Below are 25,788 nucleotides of genomic sequence, written 5' to 3'. Positions count from 1 at the left end.
GTACCCCAAGGTTCAGTGTTGGGACCCTTACTTTTTTAATACCTTTATAAATGATATAAGATCTGGGATTAAAAGTACCATTTCAGTCTTTTCAGTTGACACCAAGCTTTGCAGTGGAATAACTTCATCCAACTTACAAGCTGACCTCAATGCCCTCCATGCAATGCAATCAATTCATTGGGCAACTATGTGGCAAATGAGGTTTAATTTTGATAAATGTAAAGTTATGCACTTGGGGGCTAAGAATATGCATGCATCATACATACTGGGGGAATCCATAGCGGAGAAGGATCTGGGTGTTCTGGTATATCCTAAGCTTAATTATAGCATGCAATGCCTAGCTGCAAAGCCAAAGCAAGTAAAGTCCTTTCTTGTATTAAAGGAGGCATGGACTCCAGAGAGAGATATAATTTTGCCCCTGTACAAATCATTAGTATGACCTCATCTGGAATATGCAGTTCAGTTTTGGACTCCAGTTCTCAAAAAGGATATGGGGGAACTGGAGAAAGTGCAGAGAAGGGCAACCAAACTGATAAGAGGCATGGAGGAGCTCAGCTATGAGGAAGGATTAGAGGAACTGAATTTATTCTCTCTCTTGAGAAGATTAAGGGGGGATATTATCAACATGTATAAATACATAAGGGGTCCATATAGTGAACTTGGTGTTGAGTTATTCACTTTAACCACTTCCCCCCTAGGTGGACGTCATATGACGTCCTAAACTTTGCGGGGGTATACCTGGATAGCTAGAGGCATCATCCCGGTACCGTTGTTTGAAGCCGACGGTCGGCTTTCCGTCGGTACCGATCGATGCGGCTTGGGAGCCGCTCGATCGTTACCCGGGGGGCGGGAGGGGACGTCCCCCTCCCGCCGCCTTCCGTGGCTTTTACCGGGGCTCCCGTCCCACCGGGAGCCCCGAGCACCCAGCGCGTCCGCTGGCTGGATGGAGTCCCGATGAATGGCGGAAACGGCATCGATCGGGTCTCCGATGACGTAACCCGGAGGTGGCGTCCATGACGTCACTTCCGGGTTAGTGTGCTGCAAAACGGCGGCAAATTTGAAAAACGGCTGTATGCAAAAACGCCGTTTTTGGCGTTTTGCATACAGGGAAGTGTAGTGGAGGGGTCTAGGGTCTTTTAGACCCTCGATCCCTCCATAAAGTGTACCTGTCACTGCATATTGCTGTCACAAGGGATGTTTACATTGCTTGTGACAGCAATAAAAGTGATCAGATTTTTTTTTTTTTTTTTTAAAAACTGTAATAAAGTTAAAAAAATAAAATAAATGGGAAAAAAAAAAAAAAAAAAAAATTAGCCGCCCAGATCACCGTTAGCTCGCGCACAAAAAAAAACGTATACGGAAGTCGAGCCACGAATGAAATCGCTGTTCAAATCACACATGTGAGGTATCGCCGCGATCGCCAGAGCGTGAGCAATAATTTAAAAAAAAGAGCTACACTCTAACTCTAAACTGGTAACCGTTAAATAAATTTAAAGTGTCGCCTATTGAGATCTCTATTGACCGTAGTTTGTCGCCATCCCACGGGGGGGCGCAATTTTAAACCGTAACATGTTGGGTATCTATTTACTCGGCATGACATCATCTTTCACAATATACAAAAAAAAATGGGCTAACTTTACTGTTTAGTATTATTTAAATGCAGTGAAATTTAATTTTTCCCCAAAAAAATGGCGTTTTAAAGACCACTGCGCAAATACCGCGTGCCAAAAAATATTGCAATGACCGCCATTTTATTCTCCAGAGTCTTTGCTAAAAAAATATATATAATGTTTGGGGGTTCTAAGTAGTTTTCTAGGAAAAAATACTGGTTTAACTTGTAAACACAAAGTGTCCGAAATAGGCCTGGTGGGGAAGTGGTTAAGGTCTACACAGAGGACAAGGGGGCACTCTTTGCATCTGGAGGAAAACAAATGTCCTCTCCGAATACGGAAAGGTTTCTTTATTGTAAGAGCTGTGAAAATGTGGAATAGAGGTGGTTCTGGCTAGCTCACTAGATTGCTTTAAAAAAGTCCTGGATTCTTTCCTGGGTGTACATAATATAAATGGCTACTAATATTTAAAGGTAAAGTTGATTCAGGGAATATCTGATTGCCTCTCGGGGGATAAGGAAGGATTTTTTTTCCCATGCTGTAGCAAATTGGATCATGCTTTGCTAGGGTTTTTGCGCCTTCCTCTGTATCAACTGCGGGTATAGGATTGTGTATATGGGATTGTATGGTTGAGGTTTCTTTACTGTTTTTTTATTGGTTGAGCCAGATGGACTATGTAAGTTGCCAGGATCTTATGGTGTTGATGTCGGGTAGAGACCCTGGTATTTTATACCAACTTGGGCAAATGCCAAGGCCCGTTTACTGGAAACTCCAACTGTGCTGGAAATCCAGGGGCTCCCTGGACACACAGATTTTAATATTAACCCTTTAATACGATCTCATGAACTAATATAAAAACAGTAAATTTTATCTACAAAAACATTTCTATTAACCGCTTTGGGACCGAAAGGATTTGCCCCCTTAATGACATGCCCATTTTTTGCGATTCGGCACTGCATTACTTTTACTGACAACTGCCCGGTCGTCCGACGCTGTACCCAAATAAAATTGACGTTTTTTTTTCTCCACAAACGGGGCTTTTTTTGGTGGCATTTGATCACCTCTGCGTTTTTTTTGGTTATGCGTTATAAACCAAATAAGAGTGACAGTTTCGGGGAAAAAAAAACAGTATTTTTCACTTACTGCTATAGAACATTCCCAATAAAAAAAATTTAAAACAATTTTTTTCAGCATTTTTGGACAATTTGGATTTTGCCACATATTTTTGGTAAATAAAAAATCTGATAAGTGTATTTTGATTGGTTTGCGCAAAAGTTATCGCGTCTACAAACTAGGGGAAAGATTTATGTAATTTTTATTTTATTTATTTTTGATTTTTTTTACTAGTAATGGTGGCGAGCCCCATGGTTCATGACAAGTCTAATGTCCTTTGCTGTACGATTAAGATAATAGGAATTTTCACTTGCCTGTAAATCCCATATATGGAGTACAGTGCAAAATACAGGTCCTTCTCTGTCCTCTTGTCTTAACTTGCTGCAAAATTGGAGTCCCACAGAGTGGGCAGAGTTATGAGGGTAGGTAATAACCGTGCTAGTGCCAAAAATAATTAAAGCAGCAACTTCAAGTGAGACAGCACTCAAACAAACATAAATAAAAATAATATAGAAATAAGTTGCGCTAAAAGATGAGACATATATATGATTATATGATATAAAAGTCCATGATAAAGTCCATATATATATATATACACGTCAGGTGAAGTGACTGTGCAGATCCCGCTTACCGGAAACAAATATTATAAAGGCCAAAGTAAAGCAGATGACTCCAGAAGTCCTCAGGAAGTGGACGCCAGTGAGCCACGTGTTTCCTGGATAGGTCTCCTCAGTACAGCATTACCATGTGAAATACAAAAATACAAACGCCATAGCGTAAAACCAAAATGGCAAAAAAAAAAGGAGAGAGAAACACCCCAAGTGATTAGGAATGCCAAAAATTCAGGTGTTGAAAGTGAGTCTGGTGAATAGACGTGATTGCAGAAAAGCTCAAACCCCACTAGAGCTTAATAGGTACTTCTTACCAGAGTATGAAAGGTAATCAGCAAACAGATAAGATCAGAAAGCCTCCCCCAGTAGGACTGCAGCTTACCAAAGGAACAGATGTGATGAGCATAAACAAAGGAGGTCCCTGCCATGCAAAGTGGAGAGGGCAGGATCGTATAAAAAATACCCTTACCGACTCCAGATAATATTGAGGCAGAGGGGTAATCAGAGGACCAATCCAATAGTACTTCCACTGGGGACACTGCTGGGGACTCGGGATGCAGGTGAAGGAATCAACCGTGAAATACAAAAAGGCACACCATAGCATAAAACCCACAAATAATTTATTATTAAAAAGGCAAACACTTACAAACATCAGATGTCAAGAGCCAAAAAAGGAGAGAGGTGACAGCCGCCGGCCGGACGGCTCCGCTCGCCCGTCCTTCGTGGACAATAACGTGAAGGTGACGTCAGCACGTCGTGAACTGACGCGTTTCATCAAAGATGATGTTCTCAAAAAATGTTCTTTTCAATATTATATTTCTATATTTCAACTTATTTCTATATTGTTTCTATAAGGTGTCTGTCACACTTGAAGTTGCAGCTTCACATTTTTCTTTTTTGGTTTTAGCGCAGTTGTTTTACACTTTATCCACAAATAAAAATAAGTCGCGCTAAGTGATAAATATAATAAATTAATAAATAAAATGGTCGTGAAGACCAAAAAATTGTGAATATATAATATTGAAAAATTGTATACATCTACAATGGATTAATTATACTTTTTGGACTGTTACGTTTCTGGACACTTTTTTTCAATATTATATATTCACAATATTTTGGTCTTCACGACCATCTTATTTATTAATTTATTATATTTATCACTTAGCGCGACTTATTTTTATTTCGAGTTATGAGGGTGCACTGGGGGTGTTTCTAGCAAAGCTTTTTGCTTTTGCCAGTGTCCAGTCACCTAAAGAAGGCAGCATGTAACCCCTGGTCTAGGACTACAAGCCCTGTACTTTACTCCACAATATGGAATTTACAGGCAAGTCAAAATTTACACACTCCCCTCCTACTTTCTATCTCAGATGATTGCAATAAAGCTTTGAGGTAAGGGGTAGAGGGGATGAAGTATGTATGTACTGGAAACCTTTTCAATTATAACACAATTGGCTAAAAAAAAAAAAGCTGTGGGGCAATATACATAAAACTTCCTACAATAAAAAAAATGCTGATTTTATTACAGGTACAATATTTTTATATACCACCATCAATTTACACAGTGCTTTACATCACATTAGTCTCTGCCTTCAGGGAACAATTAACCTACCAGATCACTGAATAGTAAACCCATGTGGCTAGTACATGCCAGTGGTACATTTTACCACAAAACTATTTTTTAGTATTACCTACTGTTTTAATGTCATTTTGTATTAGAACTATGGCCACTTGGGGAGGGTCCACCCAATGTGCCTTGGATGAGGAAGATGAAGATGATGGCTGTATTTCAGATGTAAATCAGGTGGAAGATGAGGAAGAGGAAGAGCAGGACGACACATTCCATGAAAATGTCACGTATCCTCAAAGCAGTATCAATCAGAGTGCCTGCACTGGAAAGAACAGTAAACAGGGGTACCCTCAAGTTTTTCCTTCCTAATAAAATGTGATTACCGAAATGTTTGTTCTCAGAAAGTAATTGAGTATGGGGTACATATACTTATTCACAAATACAAAAAAAATTCCCCCAATGTTGGTATTTCAATTACATCGTCCAGCGATGTAGGCCCACGTCAATCATGATGAACAGCCGCAGACCTGCACAAAAAAAGCTTGTCGAACCTGACCTCTCCTGCTACTTGCTGGTGCTGAATGACATTGCCACTTCTTCCCACCCCTAAAGTAAACAAAGCTGCAGGGTCACCTGGTGATGTCGTTGGGTGACTCTGCCCCCTATTTGGAACCGTATGTGAGCAACAACATCATAAAGGGGTGGGGTCACTTGGTGACCCCACCCTTTGTTTACTTTAGCGCTGTGAGAAGCGGAGCTGTCATTCTGCCCTGCAGCATGACTGAATAGATGTTATCTGTGTGAAAGTTTCTGGCTTATGAAATGTAATCATCAGTGTGCTTTCTTATCTGTTCAAATGTATGGATGGTAGTTTAAAGAAATAACAGCTTATCTTTTAAAAGAAGATTTTGAGTTTAAAAGGAAATTCACATGATACAATGTTTTTCTGGACCTGGAACAGCATGTTAGAACCATTAATTTCACTGTATAAACGTGTCTTGGATTTTTGGCACATGCTCATTTTATTGCCTCACCTAATGCCTGAGCTGTTGGATAGGCTGTGTTTATACATAACCGCTCTCTGCAATGACTCCCACAAAGGTGCACAAGTCCTAAATTTCCCCTCTAGCACAAATAAGGTTAATGCTGCACATTTAAGCATAAAATATAAAAAAAAAAAAAATGTATATACACACATACTGCTCAAAGAAATTAAAGGACAACTTTGAAAACACATCAGATCTTAATGGAGAAACATATGCTGGATTTCTGTACTGATATGGACTGGGTAATGTGTTAGGAAGGAAAGGATGCCCACATCGTTGAACGGAAATGAAAAATATCAACCTACAGAGGGCTGAATTCAGAGACACCGGAAAATAAAAGTGAATTAATGATGCAGCAGGCTAGTCCATTTTGCTAAAACGTAATTGCAGCAACTCAAAATGGTATTCAGTCGTTTGTATGACCCCCCACGTGTTTTATGCATGTCTGACAATGTTGGGGCATGCTCCTTTTGAGACGACGGATGGTGTCCTGGGGTATTTCCTCCCAGATCTGGGCCAGGGCATCGCTGAGCTCCTGAACAGACTGAGGTGCAACCTGGTGGCATCAGATGGGTCAAAACATAATGTCCCAGAGGTGTTCTACTGGATTTTGGTCAGCCAAGCGTGAGGGCCATTCAATGGTATCAATTCTCTCATCCTCCAGGAACTGGCTGCATTCTCTCGCCACATGAGGCCGGGCATTGTCATGCATCAGGAAGAACCCAGGACCCACTGCACCAGCGTCTGACAATGGTTTTAAAGAATTCATCTCAATACCGAATGGCAGTCTGGGTGCCATTGTGTAGCCTGTAGAGGTCTGTGCATCCCTCCATGGATATACCTCCCCAGACCATCACTGACCCACCACCAAGCCGGTCGAGCTGAACGATATTACAGGCAGCATAACATTCTCCATGGTTTCTCCAGACCCTTTCACGAACCTGCTCTCATCTGTGAAAAGTACAGGGCGCCAGTGACTAACCTGCCGATTCTGGTGTAAAATTGCAAATGCCAATCGAGCTCCACGGTGTCGGGCAGTGAGCACAGGGCCCACTAGAGGACATTGGGACCTCAGGCCACCCTCATGAAGTCTGTTTCTGATTGTTTGGTCAGAGACATTTACACCAGTGGCCTGTTGGAGGTAATTTTGTGTAGGGCTCTGGCACTGCTCATTCGGTTTCAATTTGCACAAAGGAGCAGATACCGGTCCTGCTGATGGATTAAGGACCTTCTTTGGCCCTGTCCAGCTCTACTAGAGTAACTAACTGCCTGTCTCCTGGAATCTTCTCCATGCTCTTGAGACTGTGCTGGGAGACACTCCAAACCTTCTGGCAATGGCACGTATTGATTTGTCATCCTTGGAGTTATAATGCCTGCAAACCCTCTATAGGGTCCAGGTATCGCCTCAATAGTGACACTGACCCTAGCCAAATGCAACATTTGTGAAAATCAGGCAGAAAAGATGAGTAGAGAAATAAAATTCAGTGGCTTCCACCTGTTTTGGAGGTCATCTCATTTTTGTCCATCTAGTGCCCTTGGTAATAATTTCATTAACACCAAAGCAGCTGAAACTGATTAACAACCCTCTCTTCTACTTAACTGACCAGATCAACATCCCAGGAGTTGAATTGACTTGATGCTATACTCAGAGTAGGCCATGCTTGGCCAGTCCATCACCTTTACCCTCAGCTTCTTTAGCAAGGTAGTGGTCGTCTTGGAGGTGTGTTTGGGGTCGTTATCATGTTGGAATATTGCCCTGCGGCCCAGTCTCCGAAGGGAGGGGGAGTCATGCTCTGCTTCAGTATGTCACAGTACATGTTGGCAATCATAGTTCCCTCAATGCACTGTAGTTCCCCAGTGCCCAGACGCACTCATGCAGCCCCAGACCATGACACTCCCACCACCATGCTTGACTGTAGGCAAGGCACACTTGTCTTTGTACTTCTCACCTGGTTGCCGCCACACACGCTTGACACCATCTGAACCAAATAAGTTTATCTTGGTCTCATCAGACCACAGGACATGGTTCCAGTAATCCATGTCCATAGTCTGCTTGTCTTCAGCAAAATGTTTTTAAGCTTTCTTGTGCATCATCTTTAGAAGAGGCTTCCTTCTGGGACGACAGCCATGGAGACCAGTTTGATGCAGTGTGCGGCGTATGGTCTGAACACTGACAGGCGGCCTCGTCCCCACCCCTTCAACCTGTGCAGCAATGCTGGCAGTATTTATTTGTCTATTTCCCAAAGACAACCTCTGGATATGACCCTGAACACGTACACTCAACTTCGACCATGCCAAGGCCTGTTCTGAGTTGAACCTGTCCTGTTAAATGGCTGTATGGTCTTGGCCATCGTGCTGCAACTCAGTTTCAGGGTCTTGACAATTTTCTTATAGCCTAGGCCATCTTCATGTAGAGCAACATTTATTTTTTCAGATCCTCAGTTATTTGCCATGAGGTGCCATGTTGAATTTCCAGTGACCAGAATGAGTGTGAGAGCAATAACCCCAAATTTAACACACCTGCTCTCCATTCTCACATGAGACCTTTCAACACCTAACGAGTCACAAGGCTAATTGGGCCCAATATAGACATTTTCACTCAGGGTTGTAATCCCTTTTGTCGCCAGCGGTTTAGACAATAATGGCTGTGTGTTATTTTGAGGGGACCGCAAATAACACTGTTATACAAGCTGTACACTCACTACTTTACATTGTAGCGAAGTGTCATTTCTTCAATGTCACCTGAAAAGATATAATATATCTACAAAAATGTGAAGTGTGTACTTTTGTGAGAGATTGTGTGTGTGTGTGTATATATATAATAATTTTTTTGTTGCATTTGAATTTTCTAGCAAATTAATTTTTTTCTCTTTTGCTGAGTAGATAATTTGTGTGACATGCTTTAGAAATATAAGTTGTTTTACATCATTCATGTTCATAGTTGGAAAGGCCAGAACCCATATGCAGTTGATGGTAATTACAGGCCCTCTCCCAGAACAAGACAGCAGCAAAATATTAGCATGCGGAGGCAAGAAAACCTACGATGGGTGTCTGAGCTTTCCCAAGTGGAGGAGAAACAAGTTTGGCAGGAGCAAATAGACCAAATAAAGAAGCAGCTTGATTTCAGCACCAACATGTGTCAAACTTTAATGAGGGATCAACAGGTATGTTTTCTGATGACCTATGAAATATCCTGATACCTCAGAGTTAATGTTTCTTCCCCTCAAATTTAACAAAAATTAACAATAAAGATGGATGGCCAGATACTTCACAAAACCACCTCCTGAAAGCTGTTCTCTCCATTTGTGGCGTGAATATGTGTTTATGAATTGCATTGTTGTGCTAATTCATGTAAAAGTAAAATCACAAGCTCTATTTTTTCCCAAGGACAATTGAATGCTCTGTAACAAATTACCATAAGGAAGGCGTTGTTGCACAGTCTGGGCAGGATTAGTTAACATATGCCTTATGTCTTAAGGACTCTTTAGGTTAAAAGATTAAGCCAATGTTCCAGATATAGCATTCTGCTATATTCACATTTCCGAACTGGAGTATAATGAATTGCTAAATTATTAAACCTATGTAAACTAAATAGTTATGATTAAAAAACCTATAGAAGGCACCAACCCAGTGTTAGTGAAATAAACCTGCCAAATAACTGCCGCCCTTTAAATGTGAACCACACTTAAAACATGAAATCTCTAATAAAGTACGGCGCTGTTATGACATAAGTTGCATTTTCCAGTGTACATGTATAATAAACAGGAAGTGTAAATAAACCCCCTATAAATAACAAAGTGCAAGTGAAAAAATTAATGATAAATTCAAAGTATTAACACTTGACAACCAGAAATACAGCTGCAAGAAAAAGTATGTGAACCCTTTGGAATGATATGGATTTCCGCACAAATTGGTCATAAAATGTGATCTGATCATCATCTAAGTCACAACAATAGACAATCACAGTCTGCTTAAACTAATAACACACAAAGAATGAAATGTTGCCATGTTTTTATTGCACACCATGTAAACATTCACAGTGCAGGTGGAAAAAGTATGTGAACCCTTGGATTTAATAACTGGTTGAACCTCCTTTGGCAGCAATAACTTCAACCAAACGTTTCCTGTAGTTGCAGATCGGACATGCACAACAGTCAGGAGTAATTTTTGACCATTTCTCTTTACAGAACTGTTTCAGTTCAGCAATAATCTTGGGATGTCTGGTGTAAATCGCTTTCTTGAGGTCATGCCACAGCATCTCAATCGGGTTGAGGTCAGGACTCTCACTGGGCCACTTCAGAAGGCTTATTTTCTTCTGTTTAAGCCATTCTGTTGATTTACTTCTATGCTTTGGGTCATTGTCCTGTTGAAACACCCATCTTCTGTTGAGCTTCAGCTAGTAGACAGATGGCCTTAAGTTCTGCAAAATGTCTTGATAAACTTGGAAATTCATTTTTCCTTCGATGATAGCAATCGGTCCAGGCCCGACGCAGCAAAGCAGCCCCAAAGCATGATGCCCCCATCACCATACTTCACAGTTGGGATGAGGTTTGGATGTTGGTGTGCTGTGCCTCTTTTTTGCCACACATAGTGTTGTGTGTTTATTCCATACAACTTAACTTTGGTTTCATCTGTCCACAGAATATTTTGCCAGTACTGCTGTGGAACATCCAGGTGCTCTTGTGCAAACTGTAAACGTGCAGCAATGTTTTGTTTGGACAGCAATGGCTTCCTCTGTGGTATCCTCCCATGAAATCCATTCTTGTTTAGTGTTTTACATATTGTAGATTCGCTAACAGGGATGTTAGCATTTGCCAGTGACTTTTGTAAGTCTTTAGCTGACACTCTAGGATTCTTCTTCACCTCATTGAGCAGTCTGCGCTGTGCTCTTGTTGTCCTCTTTACAGGACGGCCACTCCTAGGGAGAGTAGCAGCAGTGCTGAACTTTCTCCATTTATACACAAATTGTCTTACCGTGGACTGATGAACAGCAAGGCTTTTGGACATACTTTTATAACCCTTTCCAGCTTTATGCAAGTCAACAATTCTTAATCGTAGGTCTTCTGAGAGCTCTTTTGTGTGAGGCATCATTCACATCAGGCAATGCTTCTTGTGAAAAGCAAACCCAGAACTGGTGTGTGTTTTTTATAGGGCAGCTGTAACCAACACCTCCAATATCATCTCATTGATTGGACTCCAGTTGGCTGACATCTCACTCCAATTAGCTCTTGGAGATGTCATTAGTCTAGGGGTTCACATACTTTTTCCACCTGCACTGTGAATGTTTACATGGTGTGTTCAATAAAAACATGGAAACATTTCATTCTTTGTGTGTTATTAGTTTAAGCAGATTGTGATTGTCTATTGTTGTGACTTAGATGATTATCAGATCACCTTTTATGACCAATTTGTGCAAAAATCCATATCATTCCAAAGAGTTCACATACTTTTTCTTGCAGCTGTATATTCATAATGGTGACAGTCCACTATAAAATAAAGTGCCAATTAGGGATGCACTGATCCGATATTGGGATCGGATATCGGCGCCGATACTGCCAAAATAGCTGGATCGGTAAAATTAACCGCTCCACGGGCCGATCCGGTTTTGCTGAGTCCTGGCTCAGCTGTCCCTTACTTGCGCCGAGCCGCTACTTCCTATATAGGTCTGGCTCACAGGCGGAGTGATATCAGATGCACTCCGCCTGTGAATGGAGGAGCCATACACATGAAGCAGTGGCTTTGCTCTGTACTGCAGCCGCATGCATATTGTGTATGTGTGTAGTTCCGGATTGGTATTGGTATCAGTATCGGCAGATACACAATGCCAGGTATCGGTTTAGGGACTAGAAAAGTCGGATCGGTGCACCCCTTGTGCCAATTATCTGTGATGATCTCCTATCACTGTGACCACAACCAATAAATGTGCTCTTCTTCCTTGAATAAAGTGCTCCACCTCGTGAAAAGCAAAATTATTGTGCTCACCAGAGTCCCCCGGTCTCAGGGACAACTACGCTTTATAAGGGTAGGAACGCCAAAACATCCAGAGAGCTTTCCAAAACTAATACTCTTAGCCTTGGTGCACAACCTCCTCTCAGACAGCAGATTGCATATGACATAAAGGCAAGAAAACAAGATAATCGTGCAGCACAGTTTATTAAAAGTGTTCCCTCAATAACATCTCTAGGTATTCAGCTTGCATAAAAAGTGCCTAGACCGGCACAATCTCAAATCGCCTCTACTGCACCCTACACTCCTTGACACCGGTAAGGTCTCACCCCTCACTCCAATCTGCCGGCCGGCGTGCATTCCACAGAGGTACCGGATATGATGTCAGTGGTTAAACATGTACTTCAAACAGCAACCAGATCTCCTTCCCACCACTGACGTCATATCCGGTACCTCAGTGGAAGGCACCCTGGTGGATCAGAGTGAGGGGTGAGACCTTACCGGTGTCAAGGAATGTGGGGTGCAGTAGAGGCGATACTTTTAATAAACGGTGTTGCACGATCATCTTGTTTTCTTGCCTTTATGTCATATGCAATCTGCTGTCTCAGAGGAGGTTGTGCACCAAGGCTAAGAGTATTAGATTTGGAAAGCTCTCTGGATGTTTTGGCGTACCTACCTTTTTATAAAGCTTAGTGGTCCCTGGGACTGGGAGACTCTGGTGAGTGCATTCATTTTGCTTTTCACGAGGTGGAGAACTTTATTCAAGGAAGAAGAGCAAATCTATTGGTTGTTTTCAGTGATTGGAGATTATCACAGATCATTGGCACTTTACTATAGTGGACTGTCACCATTATGAATATATTTTTGGTTATCAAGTGTTAATACTTTTGTATTTATTATTCATTTTTTCACTTGCACTTTGTTTTTTATAGGGGGCTGATTTATACTCACCTGTTTGTTATATATGTACACTAGAAAATGCAAGTTATGTCATAACAGCGCCTTACTTTATTAGAGATTTCATAGTTATGATGTCTCATTAAATGGTACATATTTTTTTTTTTGTCATGAACGCCTGACAGTGGTAGTAGTTTTAAAATGCAGAACATAAACCCTGTTTTTAACTCTATCCTTTGATGTGAATGATTTTAAAAAAGTTGTTAGCCAACTGCCCAAATTGGTATTTGCTTTTTTTTTTCTAGTCTCTTTACTACCTCCTGCAAAGCATGATGGCAAACCCGTACAACATGATGCCTAGTAACTTGGGAACGTCACAAATCCACCTCATCATGCACCAACTGAATCAATGTTATACTCAGCTTAACTGGCAGCAGAACAATGTTCTCAGGTATGGACCAAATCTCCTTGTGAAAGAAAAGCGAGTTTTCCCACAAATGTATTCTCTAATGTAAATTTTGGTCATAGGTTACTCAGTATATTGGTTATTTCTCAAAAATAGAATGTAACAAGTGTTCTCTTAAAAGAGAAGTATGGGCAAAGCTATTCTTGGCCGTACTTCAATGTTGGTCACAGGTGTCCTTTGTACTCTCCTGTGACCCAGAATCAGCCGACAGTGGACTGAAGCCTGCTGTCCGCTAACATCAAAGGTGCGCTCTAGGCTCTAGAAGGATCCCAACCATATTGTCGGGATTCACTCAGATATCTGATCAGCAGCTGGCTCAGCCCTTTAGTGCTCTGCTGGGAGTTGCTTCTGCTGCCTCCCCAGCCCGATGCTCCAGTGAACGCTGGAGGGACAGAGCAGAGAGCCGTGACTGACATTCACCGACCTTTGCTAAGAGCTGACTGAGAACTGAGCGATTAGCAGTTATGTAATCACACAGTTTTCAGGATTAAAGCCAGCAGGGAACAGCTGCAGCCTCAGACTGATGCTGCAGTATGGAGGCAAATATGTGTTTTTTATTTTAACCCCAAACTTCTCCTATATACTATATATAGATATACTATAATATCTAACCAGTTAAAACCTAGGTTCTACCTTTTTGTTATGCAGCTCTCCTTTGTTGGGCACATGTGTGTCAGGACTGTGTTTTAGATCAACTGGCAAAAGTCCAAGCTTTATAACTTTCACACAAACCAAATAATATACAATGATTTTACCCAAAAACAAATGTAGCAGTATACATTTTGGTCAAAATTTATGAAGAAAAATTACCTATTTGCAAAAATTTTACCCAATTAATAAAACACATTTTTCATTATTTTCGTTAGTGAAAGCTCTATTTGTGTGAAAAATTGGCCTGGGCAGGAAGGGGGTAAAAGTGCCCAGTATTGGAGTGGGTAAATTATGCAGTCTTCACACCACGCGGAAGCGTGCCACCACTTCGCCATCAGGTTACTCACCAGATAAAATTGCCTCACTCTCTTGTTCGGAAAAAGCGTAGTTTAACCCTGAGATTAAATAATCCATCATTGGCAGTTTCCAAATCAGGTGTAATAAACCCAGAATGAGTTCTCATACAGGGGAAGAGAAGTGCAATATGCTTAAAACACTTCAAAAACAAGACATCTTAAATTCCACTCACATTACATCCAAGATGAAACGCTTTGTAATTGACAGTATCACCATCAAAGACAGGTCCCAGTGGACAGAAAGCCTGGCAGGCTGAGTCTCACCCGACCGCTCGTCTCTGCTAGAACTTCACCTCTAGTGGCTGTACAGCCACGTCCAAAGGCCTTTTGTTATCACGACTAAGTCCAGGGATTGGTTGTACAGCACGGCAACCTCCCTTTCTCTTTCGTTCATCAGCGAACATAGCTCTCCATAAATCATAACTACTGGGTTGTATTGCCTCCTCCAGGAGTAGGACTAGGCAGAACAAAAAACACCTGGCTACGCCCATGGGTAGTTCCCAGCTGGTATATAACCCCCCTCTATGCTCTAGGTCAGGGATCCTCGAACTACGGCCCTCCAGCTGTTGCAAAACTACATATCCCATGGGGCATTGTAAAACTCTATTCACACACATGACTAGGCATGGTGGGAATTGTAGTTCCTGAACAACTGGAGGGCCATAGTTTAAAGACTCCTGCTCTAGGTAATCAGTTTTAATCTGTCTAGTCAGGAGTAAGGACCTAGGCTCCCGGCTGGGATCTCTGGTCCTAGCAGTTTTCTCCTTCCTTACATCTTTTTTTGATTTTCTTTTGGGAGTTCTACAATCAACTGCCGGACTGGATAATCTTGATCCAGTGGCCTCCCCAGCCCAGCTAGCGAGCGCTTGCAGACCGCAGCTACGCACTAGGTCAGCCGCGACATTGCCTCACGGACAGAGGCTGGCCCGTGAGTTAAACATCTCACAGGGTCGCATATGACCAGGCTTGGGTCTGAGTCGCAGCGGTCCCTTGGCAGACAGCTCCCCTACTTCGGTGGCAAGGAGTTCTGTCTAGAGCAGTGGTTCTTAACCTGGGTTCGATCGAACCCCAGGGGTTCGGTGAGTCAGTCTCGCGGGTTCGGCGGAGGTCATTTCTGAACTGGTCTCTGAAAGACAACAGCAGAAGTCACACTGATTTGCAGTAAATATTCATTATTCTATTTTTGTTTTTGTGTGAAAATCATGTTTTAATGGTTTTATTCTTTGTTCTTTAATGGTTTTGTTCTTTAATGGTTTTGTTCTTTAATGGTTTTGTTCATTTTGTGCACCTATGTATAAATATATACCTAAATATATGCCTATGTTTTGAATTTAAAAAATATTTTATTTTTCCAATTAAGAAGGGTTCGGTGAATGCGCATATGAAACTGGTGGGGTTCAGTACCCCCCCTCCCCCTTTTTGGTTGTTTTCTTTGGGTCGAATGTGAGACTGTCTGACCTGCCTGCAGGTTCCCTCCTCCCATCCTTAATTCCTTAACTGAGCTGGGCTTCCCCCACTCCCATTCCCCCTTGTCTGTACCTAGAGTCTGGTGGGGGTCCCATGGCAGAGAATGCAGCAGAGACCCCTGGGGTCTCCTCCTCTATCCCCACTCTGAAAGGGTCTTGGGATAGTGGGTGTCCCACCCTGGTAGTCTGGAGGGGTCCCAGTGTACGAGACCCCTAGGTGCATGCCCTGCGTTTTACAGTGTGGGTTTAGTGCAGTGGGTCCCCATGCAGAGACCGGTGCAGAGTGCACAGCAAAGTCTCCCCTAAACATGTGTCCTACCTCCAGGGGGCGGGGGGGTCCCCTTGCAGAGGGTGCAGGGAATATCCTGGCACCATGCTTTAGTGTTTGCAGCTGATGGTGGCCATTTTCCTTTAGTCTGGCTGGTATCCGGTTGTTGGCCATGTTGGTTTAGCTGGAGACAACTGAAGTCTTGGGATTCCTGAGCTGTTCCTCAGTTTCCTCTTCCTGTGCCCGGGACATGTGAATAGGGATAGCGTCCATGATGATGCTGGGTTCGAATTTTCAGCGTTCGATCAGTAGGGTAAGTCTTTAGGGGTCCCTGTTATCTCTTCTGATAGCTACCCTGAGCCTTGAGGGGATCCTTTAGTGATGGCAAAAGATTGTTTTTGTACTGCAAGGTCTTCCTTTCCTTAAGGAGCCTCAAGGTCACATCTCCCCCACTGACCCCCTCATGGAGGTGGCAGGTGGCACTGACGGCAGTCCTACAGTCATTAGGGTCCTGAGTGGAAGTGGTTTGTGGGCAAAGGCCCAGGAGGGAGCGTCCCCCGCCTTCCCCTGCTCAGTCTGTCTCATCTGATTCTGAGCCTGATGCCACCGTGGACACTGCCCGTCCAGAGGGACCTAATATTGCACCCCCTGATCCATCCGATAGGATGATTCCTCCATGGTCACAGCAGCGAATGAAATACCACTGGTAGATGCACTTACACTGCAGTGTGTTAGACTTTAAAGATGATGGATGCGGCTGTCGTTTGGTACGCACAAATCACGTTGTACTCCAAAGGGGTTTCCTTATGTGCCTTACATTTACAGGTTTTCCTGTAAGGAATGGGAACAGCCAAAATGACCCTTTGTGGTCCCCAAACGTTTTGCTGTATGTTACCCTTATGAGTATTTTTTTTTTTTTTAAACAAGTGGGCTAGTCCACCACTGGTGGACCCTCCTGTTTCCAGGTTGAATAAAGCAACCATGATCCCAGTAGAGGAATCCCCGTCCTTTAAGGACCCTGCTGACAGGAAATCGGAGGCTGTGGCATGCAGCATGTTTACTTTGGCTGGGTCAGCATTGCGGCCAGTCTTTGCCCTAGCCCTGGTGTCTCAGACCCTAACTGAATGGGCCAAGCTTTTGCACCAGGGCCTGGGGGTTGAGCAGGTCCCCGCTGCTTATGTTGATTTAACGTACCAGTTGGTTCATGGGTTGCAGTTTATTTGTAATTATACAATATGTGAAAGCGCCTGATACCCAACTGAGCTACAAAGATCTTTAACTGCTGCCCCTTTAAATGTGGTGACACATTAAATGGTGAAATGAATAAAAAAGTAAGGCTCTGTTAGTTATATGTGCATCTACATATGTGCATGGAGTCCAAATTTAAATAAAATTAAAAATTGGAAGTTTATAATTAATTATATCAGCATAATTCTGTAAACCAGAAGTTCATAAAGTGCATCAATAATTAGATGCTAACATCCATGTGTATCTTTAACCACTTATTGACCATCTTTAACCACTTATTGAGTAGTTAGCTGCCATAACCCCGGTATTTCTTTAAACTGCAGGCGGTGGGCTTTCAGATAAGGGTGGTCCCAGAGGCAAATTCGCCGCGGGATCACCCCTCCGGAGCAGCGGAAGGTGCCCAAAAAAGTGCTCAAGTGCATAAATAAGAGGAATGAAAATTGATGAGTAGAAAACAAATAGATATATAAGTATTGAACGAATGAAAAAAGTTCATGAACCATATAAACGGATGGTCTACCCCAACACCGTGCCTGTAGAGTTACTTAGTAGCCATTCCACCTCGTGAGGCAATACACACTAATGCTCACCAGAAAGCCCCAGGCCCCTGGGACCTAAACAGCCTTTTAAACATCTGGGCCTCCAGTCCAATAGAACACGCTCTTTCCTCTCAACAACCGGGGTAAATATGGAAGCAAAGGACATAGACAAGTGATAGTGCAACTCCGTTTTATTAAAGAGTCAACATACACACAAAGTATTGTGCTTACAAAGAAATGTGCCCAAACCGGCGCTAGTGAGAACCGCCAGACAGAAATTACATCTCCCTATGTGAGACCAGATGACACACTCACCCTTCACCAGTTTATTTGTGATGCAGCTTTGGATACAGCTTCTGTGCTGTCCAAACTTTTTGTTTTAGTGGCGGTAAATACGCGCATGCTGTGGCTTAAGAATTGGTCCGCAGAGCAAGCCTCTAAGAAAATTCTTGTTGATCTGCCCTTTCAAGGCGATCACTTGTTTGGGACTACCCTGGATGACATCATTAAGGGTATGGGGTGGGGAGGGTTTACCTTCCTGCCACAGTCAAGGAAAGGAATGAGCCTCACTCCAGACGAGGGCCCTCCTTTTTAGCCCATAGAAAATTCCTTTGTGCTTCTGGGGCAGAAAATAGGGGAAATAGATCTTTTTTAAATCTTCCCTGAGAGGTTCCAAGCAACATTGGTCTGGTAAGCCTAAAGCTAGCTTCCCCAGACCAGCAGGCAAGACTCATTTAGCATTTAGAATGCCCTCACCGATTACTGGGTAAGGGGACATCTTCGATAGTTTCTGGCTCCGTGGACAACTTTGGTGATCGTCAAAGAGATCCCCAAAATGTTTCTTTTGGGAGTACCCAGAAAGGGGGACAAAGCTTGTCCTTTTCAGGTTGTTTTTTTTTCCTGAGTGTGGATTTAATTCCTGCAAAGGTGATGTCTGAACTACCTAAGGCCCCCCCCCCCATCCCTGTTTAGGGAATTGATTTACCTAGGTCTGATTCCTTTTCTGACCAGGGTGGTCCTTCCTCTGCACAAACTTCAGGCACCACAGGCTGTGATTCACCGGCTGCTGTCACGCAGATAGTTCTCTTTCTCATTTTGCATACAGATTCTGAGTCTGGTAGTATCCACCTTCAAGACAGTTCTGTTTACACAGTCTTGCATGCAGCTCCTTTAGCAGGTTTGGCTCTACAGAAGGATACCAAGTTCGTGACAAGGTCATGGGGTCCTCTGATAGATGCCGCAGGCATCCAAGGGCCACGGTAAGGCCAGTGTCATTCTTGGCTAAGGCTTCTTCCGCAGTTCCTGCGATGATTCAAGAGTGAGGATCTTCCAATCATTCTGGTGGCTGTAAACGCCCCTTGGGGGCTTCCTCTCAGAGAAGACCAGTTGTCCCAAGGACTGATCTACCATCCTGCTTTACAGTCGCTGGTTTTAATGGCTTAGCTATTGAAAGGCAGGTACTGGGGGGTAGAGGTCTGTTTGGATCATTGATCCCTACTATGGTGAAGACGAGAAAGTAGTCTTCCTGCAAGATATATCATTGTACGTGGAAAGCGTACATTTCTTGGTGTGAGTCGATTGGCACTCCTCCTCAATCCTTTTCTGTGGCTTGGATCTTAACCTTTTTTTCAACAGAGCGTTAATCAGAAGTTGGCCTTGAGTACTATCAAGGGCCAGGTGTCTGCCTTGCACTCTTTAGTTCGTACCTTCAGTCAGGGGTCTTCACCTGTACGGTCGCTTTTGCCGCCATGAAATTTAAAGTTAGTGCTTTCTGTTCTCCAGAAACCACCATTTGAGAATATTCGGGAGATCCCCCCTGCCTACGTTATCCCAGAAGGTCATATTCTTGGTGGTTATTACCTCGGTCCGCAGAGTATCGGAATCGTCGTCATTATCCTGTCGCATTCCCTATTTGGTGGTCCATAGGGATAAAGTGGTTCTTCGTCCCTGTCCATCATTCCTGCCCAAAGTTGTCTCTGACTTCCATTTGAATGAGGAAATTGTGTTGCCTTCCCTGTGTCCCAAGCCGGCTCATCCCAAGGAATTTGCTTTGCATACCTTGGATGTGGTTTGTGCAATTCGGGTGTATCTGGTAGCTACTGATTCTTTTTGGAGGTCAGACTCACTTTTTGTGGTTACGTACAGACCAAGAAAAGGGCTGGCCGCTTCTTCGGCTACCATCTCCAGATGGATCAGACAGACGGTGAATCAGGCTTATTCCATTAAAGGTCAGGTTCCACCGTTCCCTGTCACGGCACATTCTACTCAGGCGTTGAGTGCTTCTTTTGGCCTTCCGTCATCAGGCTTTATTATCGCAAGTTTGCAAGGCGACCACTTGGTTGTCCGTGCATACCTTCACAACATTCTATAAGGTAGATACTTTGGCATTTGTGGATGCATTTTTTGACTGCAAAGTTTTCAGGCTGCTATTTAAGAGAGGCTGTTCCCTCTTGAGGGGTGTTTTTGCTTTTAAACCTTTGTTTTAGGTGGGGCTCCTTTGACCCCGTCAAGGCTCCTGTGTCCTGGTTAAGGGCTCTTATGTTTAGCCTTGGGTTATTTTCCCTACCCCTCATTTTCCTTTTGGCACTGCTTTTGGATGTCCCACTAGTTATAATTTATGGAGCGTTGTGTCCAGCGATGAACAAAAACGATAATGGGACTTTCGTATTTAACGTAAAATCCATTTCTCTGAGTTCGACAGGCACAACACCCACTCCTCTATGAAGTTCTGGTATTCTAATACTGCTTGCTACTAAACTGATTACCTAGAGCACAGAGGGTGGTTATATACCAGCTGAGGACGGCCCATAGGCGTAGCCAAGTGTTTTCTGTTCTGCCTACTCCTGGAGGAGCCAATATTATCCAGTAGTTAAGATTTATGGAGCGCTGTGTCCGTCGAACTCATGGAGAGAATCTAATCAAATTAGGGATATTTTTAACTTAATACTCTGACTTCAAGGGGACTTAATATTGAATTTAAATTGTTTTATTAGTGATTAATTTCTTTGTAATTTAGTTAAATATATTTAAATTTTCAACTATTTTGTTGTGTGTTTAAATTTGTAAGAGGTTAAAGTGGAACTTCCGCTCATTTGCTTCCTCCCCCCCTCTAGTGCTACATTTGGCATCTTTCAGGGGGGAACGGGTACCTGTTTTTGACAGGTACCCTTTCCCACTTCCGGGAGACAGCGTAGCCCCTCGAAAGTTTGGCCCCCCACCGCCGAGCCAATCCGAATGCACAGCACGCTTCGCGCATGAGCTGTAGGGACCCGCCTGTGAAGCCGCAATGCTTCACTGCCAGGTTCCCTTACCAGCAATGGCGGCAGAAGCACCCGACAGCCGATGCAAACATCGGTAAGGACAGGTAAGTGTCCTAATATTAATAGTCAGCAGCTACAGTATGTGTAGCTGCTGACTTTTAATTTTTGGAGGGGGAGGCTGGAACACAGCTTTAATTATTGCATCAATCTCTATATAGGGATTTCAGTAATGTGCTTTCCAGAATTTCTGCTCATCTTTTAATAATTGTATTATGGATGTTATTCATCTTAAAAATACAGATGAATATGTCTGATCCTAATAAATATAAATTCAGTTTAGTGAATTTGACCTTTATTAGGTCATATCATTATAGTGTGGCTTAACACTCAAGCCCGGGACCATGAAGGCTATGTACAATGCTGCCGTATTTGCTCCGAAATCTGCTCTTAAGTTATTCCATATGCTGAATGGGTTTACTATTAGCATATGTATTCCAAAAAAATGGAAGTTGCTGTGCCATACATCCAATCCCTGGACGAAGTCGTGATGACGAAATGCATCGCGACGTGGCTGTATGGCAACTGGAAGTGACTTTCTGGCAGAGACCTGCTGTCGGGTGATACTCCGCCTGCCAGGCTTTGTGTTCATTGAAATTTGCCTTTGGTGGTGATGCTGTCAATTAACATCTTGGCTGTAATGTCAGTTGAATTTGGGATTTCTTGTCTTGTTTTGGAATAAAGTTTTTTAAGCATATTGGAGCTCTCCTTTCTCTTCCACTGTATGAGAACTCATTCTGGGTTTATTACACCTGATTTGGAGACCGCTGATGATGGGTTTCTTAAACCTCAGGGTTAAACTGCAAATTTTCTGAACAGGAGCATGAGGTAAATTTCTCTGGTGAGTGTACACCTGATGGGGATGTGTTGGCATGCTTTCACCTGTGTGGTGTGAAGACTGCATGATTTAAAGAGAAGATATTTATTGAATTATAGCCTTTGGAGAGCACTGAAATGTGTTTTTCATGTCCACTTGTACATAGACATTCTTTTTTTTTTTTTTTATCATTTATTCACTACATATTTGACACAGAGTGTTTTTGATATTTTTATTTTTACTTTTTTATGTATCCAATCAAATCTTTAGCTTCTGCTTGTTCAGTAAAAGTGATTTTAAAGCCAAAAATGTTTTATTTTTTTTATTAAAATAAAAAAAAAAGTAATATTGCACAGAGCTGGTCCCTTACCTCCTCACGGAGGGAGTCCCCCCTGGTGCTTTCCTCTCCTCCCTGTGATTGCCCCCATAGCAAGCTGTGTGCAATGGGGGCAGCCTGGCTTGTACACACACCCGCTTCCTCTTCCCAGGATTTGGCTGACCAAGGCATGAGCCAATGGCTCCTGCTGCTCTCAGTGAAGCTTGTAAATCCAGGAAGAGAGGAGGGTGGGCTACCAGCGGGGACAGAGCTTATGAGAGGTGTCAAGTAAGTGATTAAGAATGGGGATAGGGAGAAGAACTAGTTAACCACTTAAGCCCCGGAAGATTTTACCCCCTTCCTGACCAGGGGTTTTTTTGCGATTTTTTTTTTTTTTTTTTTTTTTTTTTTTTTTTAAACTGCGTGAATTTAACGGACAATTGCGCTGTCGTGCAATGCTGTACCTAAACAAATTTCACGTTCTTTTTTTTCCCCACAAACAGAGCTTTCTTTTGGTGGTATTTGATCACCTGTGCGATTCTTTTAATCATGCGCTATAAACAAAAAAGAGCGTAAATTTTGCAAAAATAACAATATTTTTCACTTTTTTTTATATGAAATTCCCCCCCCAAAAAAATGTAAAAATCTAAATTTTTTTAACATTTTCGGCCAATTTGTTTTATGCTACATATGGTTGGTAAAAAAAATCGCAAAAAGCGTATTTTGATTGGTTTGCGCAAAAGTTATCGCGTTTACTAACAAAGGGAAAGATTTTTGTCATTTTTGGTGTTTTTTTTTTTTTAACGAGTAATAGGGGCGATCTGCGATTTTTTTTGCGGTACTGCGACATTGCGGCGGACAGATCGGACCCTTGACTGACATTTTTGACACTTTTGGGGGTACCAGTGACATTACTACAGTAATCAGTGCTATAAATATGCACTGTTACTGTAAAAATGACACTGGCAGGGAAGGGGTTAACTGTATTGGAGAGGGAGGGGTTAAGTGTGTCCTAGGGGCGTGTTTCTAACTGTGATGGGACATGTCTACTAGTGTAAAAACAGAGATCAACAGTTCTACATAGTAGAACCGTCTGATCTCCATTTTTACACAGTGGAGAATGACAGGCGGCTTGTTTACATAAGCCGCCCGCCTTTCTCCCGCTCTACCGATGATCGTAGTGTGACCAGCGGACATCGGGTCTGCCAGTCACACGCCCGGAGTCCTCTGTGAACGAGCCGAAGCAGGCGCGCGCCTCAGCGGGCACGCGCTCGCCCGCTATTGGCTCAAAACCCGGTGACATGCTAGCGACGTAGATCTACGTCACTCTGCCTGGCCGGGGCTGACTGCCGCAGTAAATATACTGTGCGCAGTCGGCAAGCGGTTAAACTTGTCTTACCCTAATGCATTCCCGCTTTGAAAAATTCAAGCTAAAAGCTGATTGGTTGTCATTTGCAGCAGCTCCATAATTAGTAACTTCCCTTTATTGTGTTACGAGCAGCTGGCAGAAAAGGCAGGGGTGTACCTAGAGCGGTTGGCACCGGGGGTTGATCCTATATCTGGCACCCCCCCCCCCCCAAACCCACAAAAATTTGTAATGCTTTCCCTTTTTCAATAATATTTATTGCAGAAATTCACAGCCCCCCATCACAGTGCCCTTTGCAGTCTGTCCCGTTTTACACTCTTTCCCTCCCCTGTAAAGTCCTACCTTTGGCATAAACAGATAGCTAATATTTGCAATGTGCCTAAGTTTGAGTAAGAGATTGGAGACATGCTTCAGGAGATGGTTAGAGACCACAGACATGATACAAGAGATGGTTAGAGATGTCGGACATGATACAAGAGCTGGTCAGAGACTGCAGACATGATAGAAGAGCACTGGAGGAGCTGAAGGGCACGGGGTGGGGGGTTTGGAAAGCATTTCAGGGGGGGTTGGAGTGAGGGGGGTGTGGCGAGCACTAGGGGGAGGGGGGGCAGGGAAAACAAGGGAGACAGAGCACACGGGGGGGGCAGGGAAAACCAGGGAGATGGAGAGCATGGGGGGGGGGCTAAAAGGCACTGTGGGGAGCTGAAAGGCACTGGGGGGCTGGAGAGGGGAGGCTGGACAGCACTGGGGGGCCAGCAAAAGAAGTTGGATAGGAGGAGCAGTGGGGCAGTTGCATATACAGTGCCTTGCGAAAGTATTCGGCCCCCTTGAACTTTTTGAACTTTTGCCACATTTCAGGCTTCAAACATAAAGGATATAAAACTAATTTTTTGTGAAGAATCAACAACAAGTGGGACACAATCATGAAGTGGAACGAAATTTATTGGATATTTCAAACTTTTTTAACAAATAAAAAACTGAAAAATTGGGCGTGCAAAATTATTCAGCCCCCTTAAGTTAATACTTTGTAGCGCCACCTTTTGCTGCGATTACAGCTGTAAGTCGCTTGGGGTATGTCTCTATCAGTTTTGCACATCGAGAGACTGAAATTTTTGCCCATTCCTCCTTGCAAAACAGCTGGAGCTCAGTGAGGTTGGATGGAGAGCGTTTGTGAACAGCAGTTTTCAGTTCTTTCCACAGATTCTCAATTGGATTCAGGTCTGGACTTTGACTTGGTCATTCTAACACCTGGATATGTTTATTTGTGAACCATTCCATTGTAGATTTTGCTTTATGTTTTGGATCATTGTCTTGTTGGAAGACAAATCTCCATCCCAGTCTCGGGTCTTTTGCAGACTCCATCAGGTTTTCTTCCAAAATGGTCCTGTATTTGGCTCCATCCATCTTCCCATCAATTTTAACCATCTTCCCTGTCCCTGCTGAAGAAAAGCAGGCCCAAACCATGAATAACGTTTTGCATTGTTCGATTTTGGTTTCATCTGACCAGAGCACCTTTTTCCACATGTTTGGTGTGTCTCCCAGGTGGCTTGTGGCAAACTTTAAACAACACTTTTTATGGATATCTTTAAGAAATGGCTTTCTTCTTGCCACTCTTCCATAAAGGCCAGATTTGTGCAGTATACGACGGATTGTTGTCCTATGGACAGAGTCTCCCACCCCAGCTGTAGATCTCTGCAGTTCATCCAGAGTGATCATGGGCCTCTTGGCTGCATCTCTGATCAGTCTTCTCCTTGTATGAGCTGAAAGTGTAGAGGGACGACCAGGTCTTCATAGATTTGCAGTGGTCTGATACTCCTTCCATTTCAATATTATCGCTTGCACAGTGCTCCTTGGGATGTTTAAAGCTTGGGAAATCTTTTTGTATCCAAATCCGGCTTTAAACTTCTCCACAACAGTATCTCGGACCTGCCTGGTGTGTTCCTTGTTCTTCATGATGCTCTCTGCACTCTAATTGGACCTCTGAGACTATCACAGTGCAGGTGCATTTATACGGAGACTTGATTAGACACAGGTGGATTCTATTTATCATCATTAGTCATTTAGGTCAACATTGGATCATTCAGAGATCCTCACTGAACTTCTGGAGAGAGTTTGCTGCACTGAAAGTAAAGGGGCTGAATAATTTTGCACGCCCAATTTCTCTTACGTCCTCCGACAGTCGCTGCCT

At 43.1% G+C, this 25,788-nt stretch overlaps 1 protein-coding gene across 1 annotated transcript in view; it reads left to right on the top strand.

Moving 5' to 3' along the window:
* PCM1 (pericentriolar material 1) overlaps positions 1–25,788 on the top strand; it is a 311,695-nt gene that overhangs the window by 159,288 nt on the left and 126,619 nt on the right. The window contains exons 18-20 of the mRNA XM_082243082.1: positions 5,051–5,245; positions 8,889–9,111; positions 13,096–13,241. Coding sequence (XP_082099208.1) covers positions 5,051–5,245; positions 8,889–9,111; positions 13,096–13,241 — 564 coding nt within the window. The remainder of the gene's footprint in view (positions 1–5,050; positions 5,246–8,888; positions 9,112–13,095; positions 13,242–25,788) is intronic.

This window comes from Pelophylax lessonae (assembly GCF_965119305.1).
Source record: "Pelophylax lessonae genome assembly, chromosome: 1".
Classification (NCBI taxonomy): Eukaryota; Metazoa; Chordata; class Amphibia; order Anura; family Ranidae; genus Pelophylax; species Pelophylax lessonae.
Note: the sequence above shows the minus strand (reverse complement) of the source record. Positions and strands in the feature narration are given on the sequence as shown.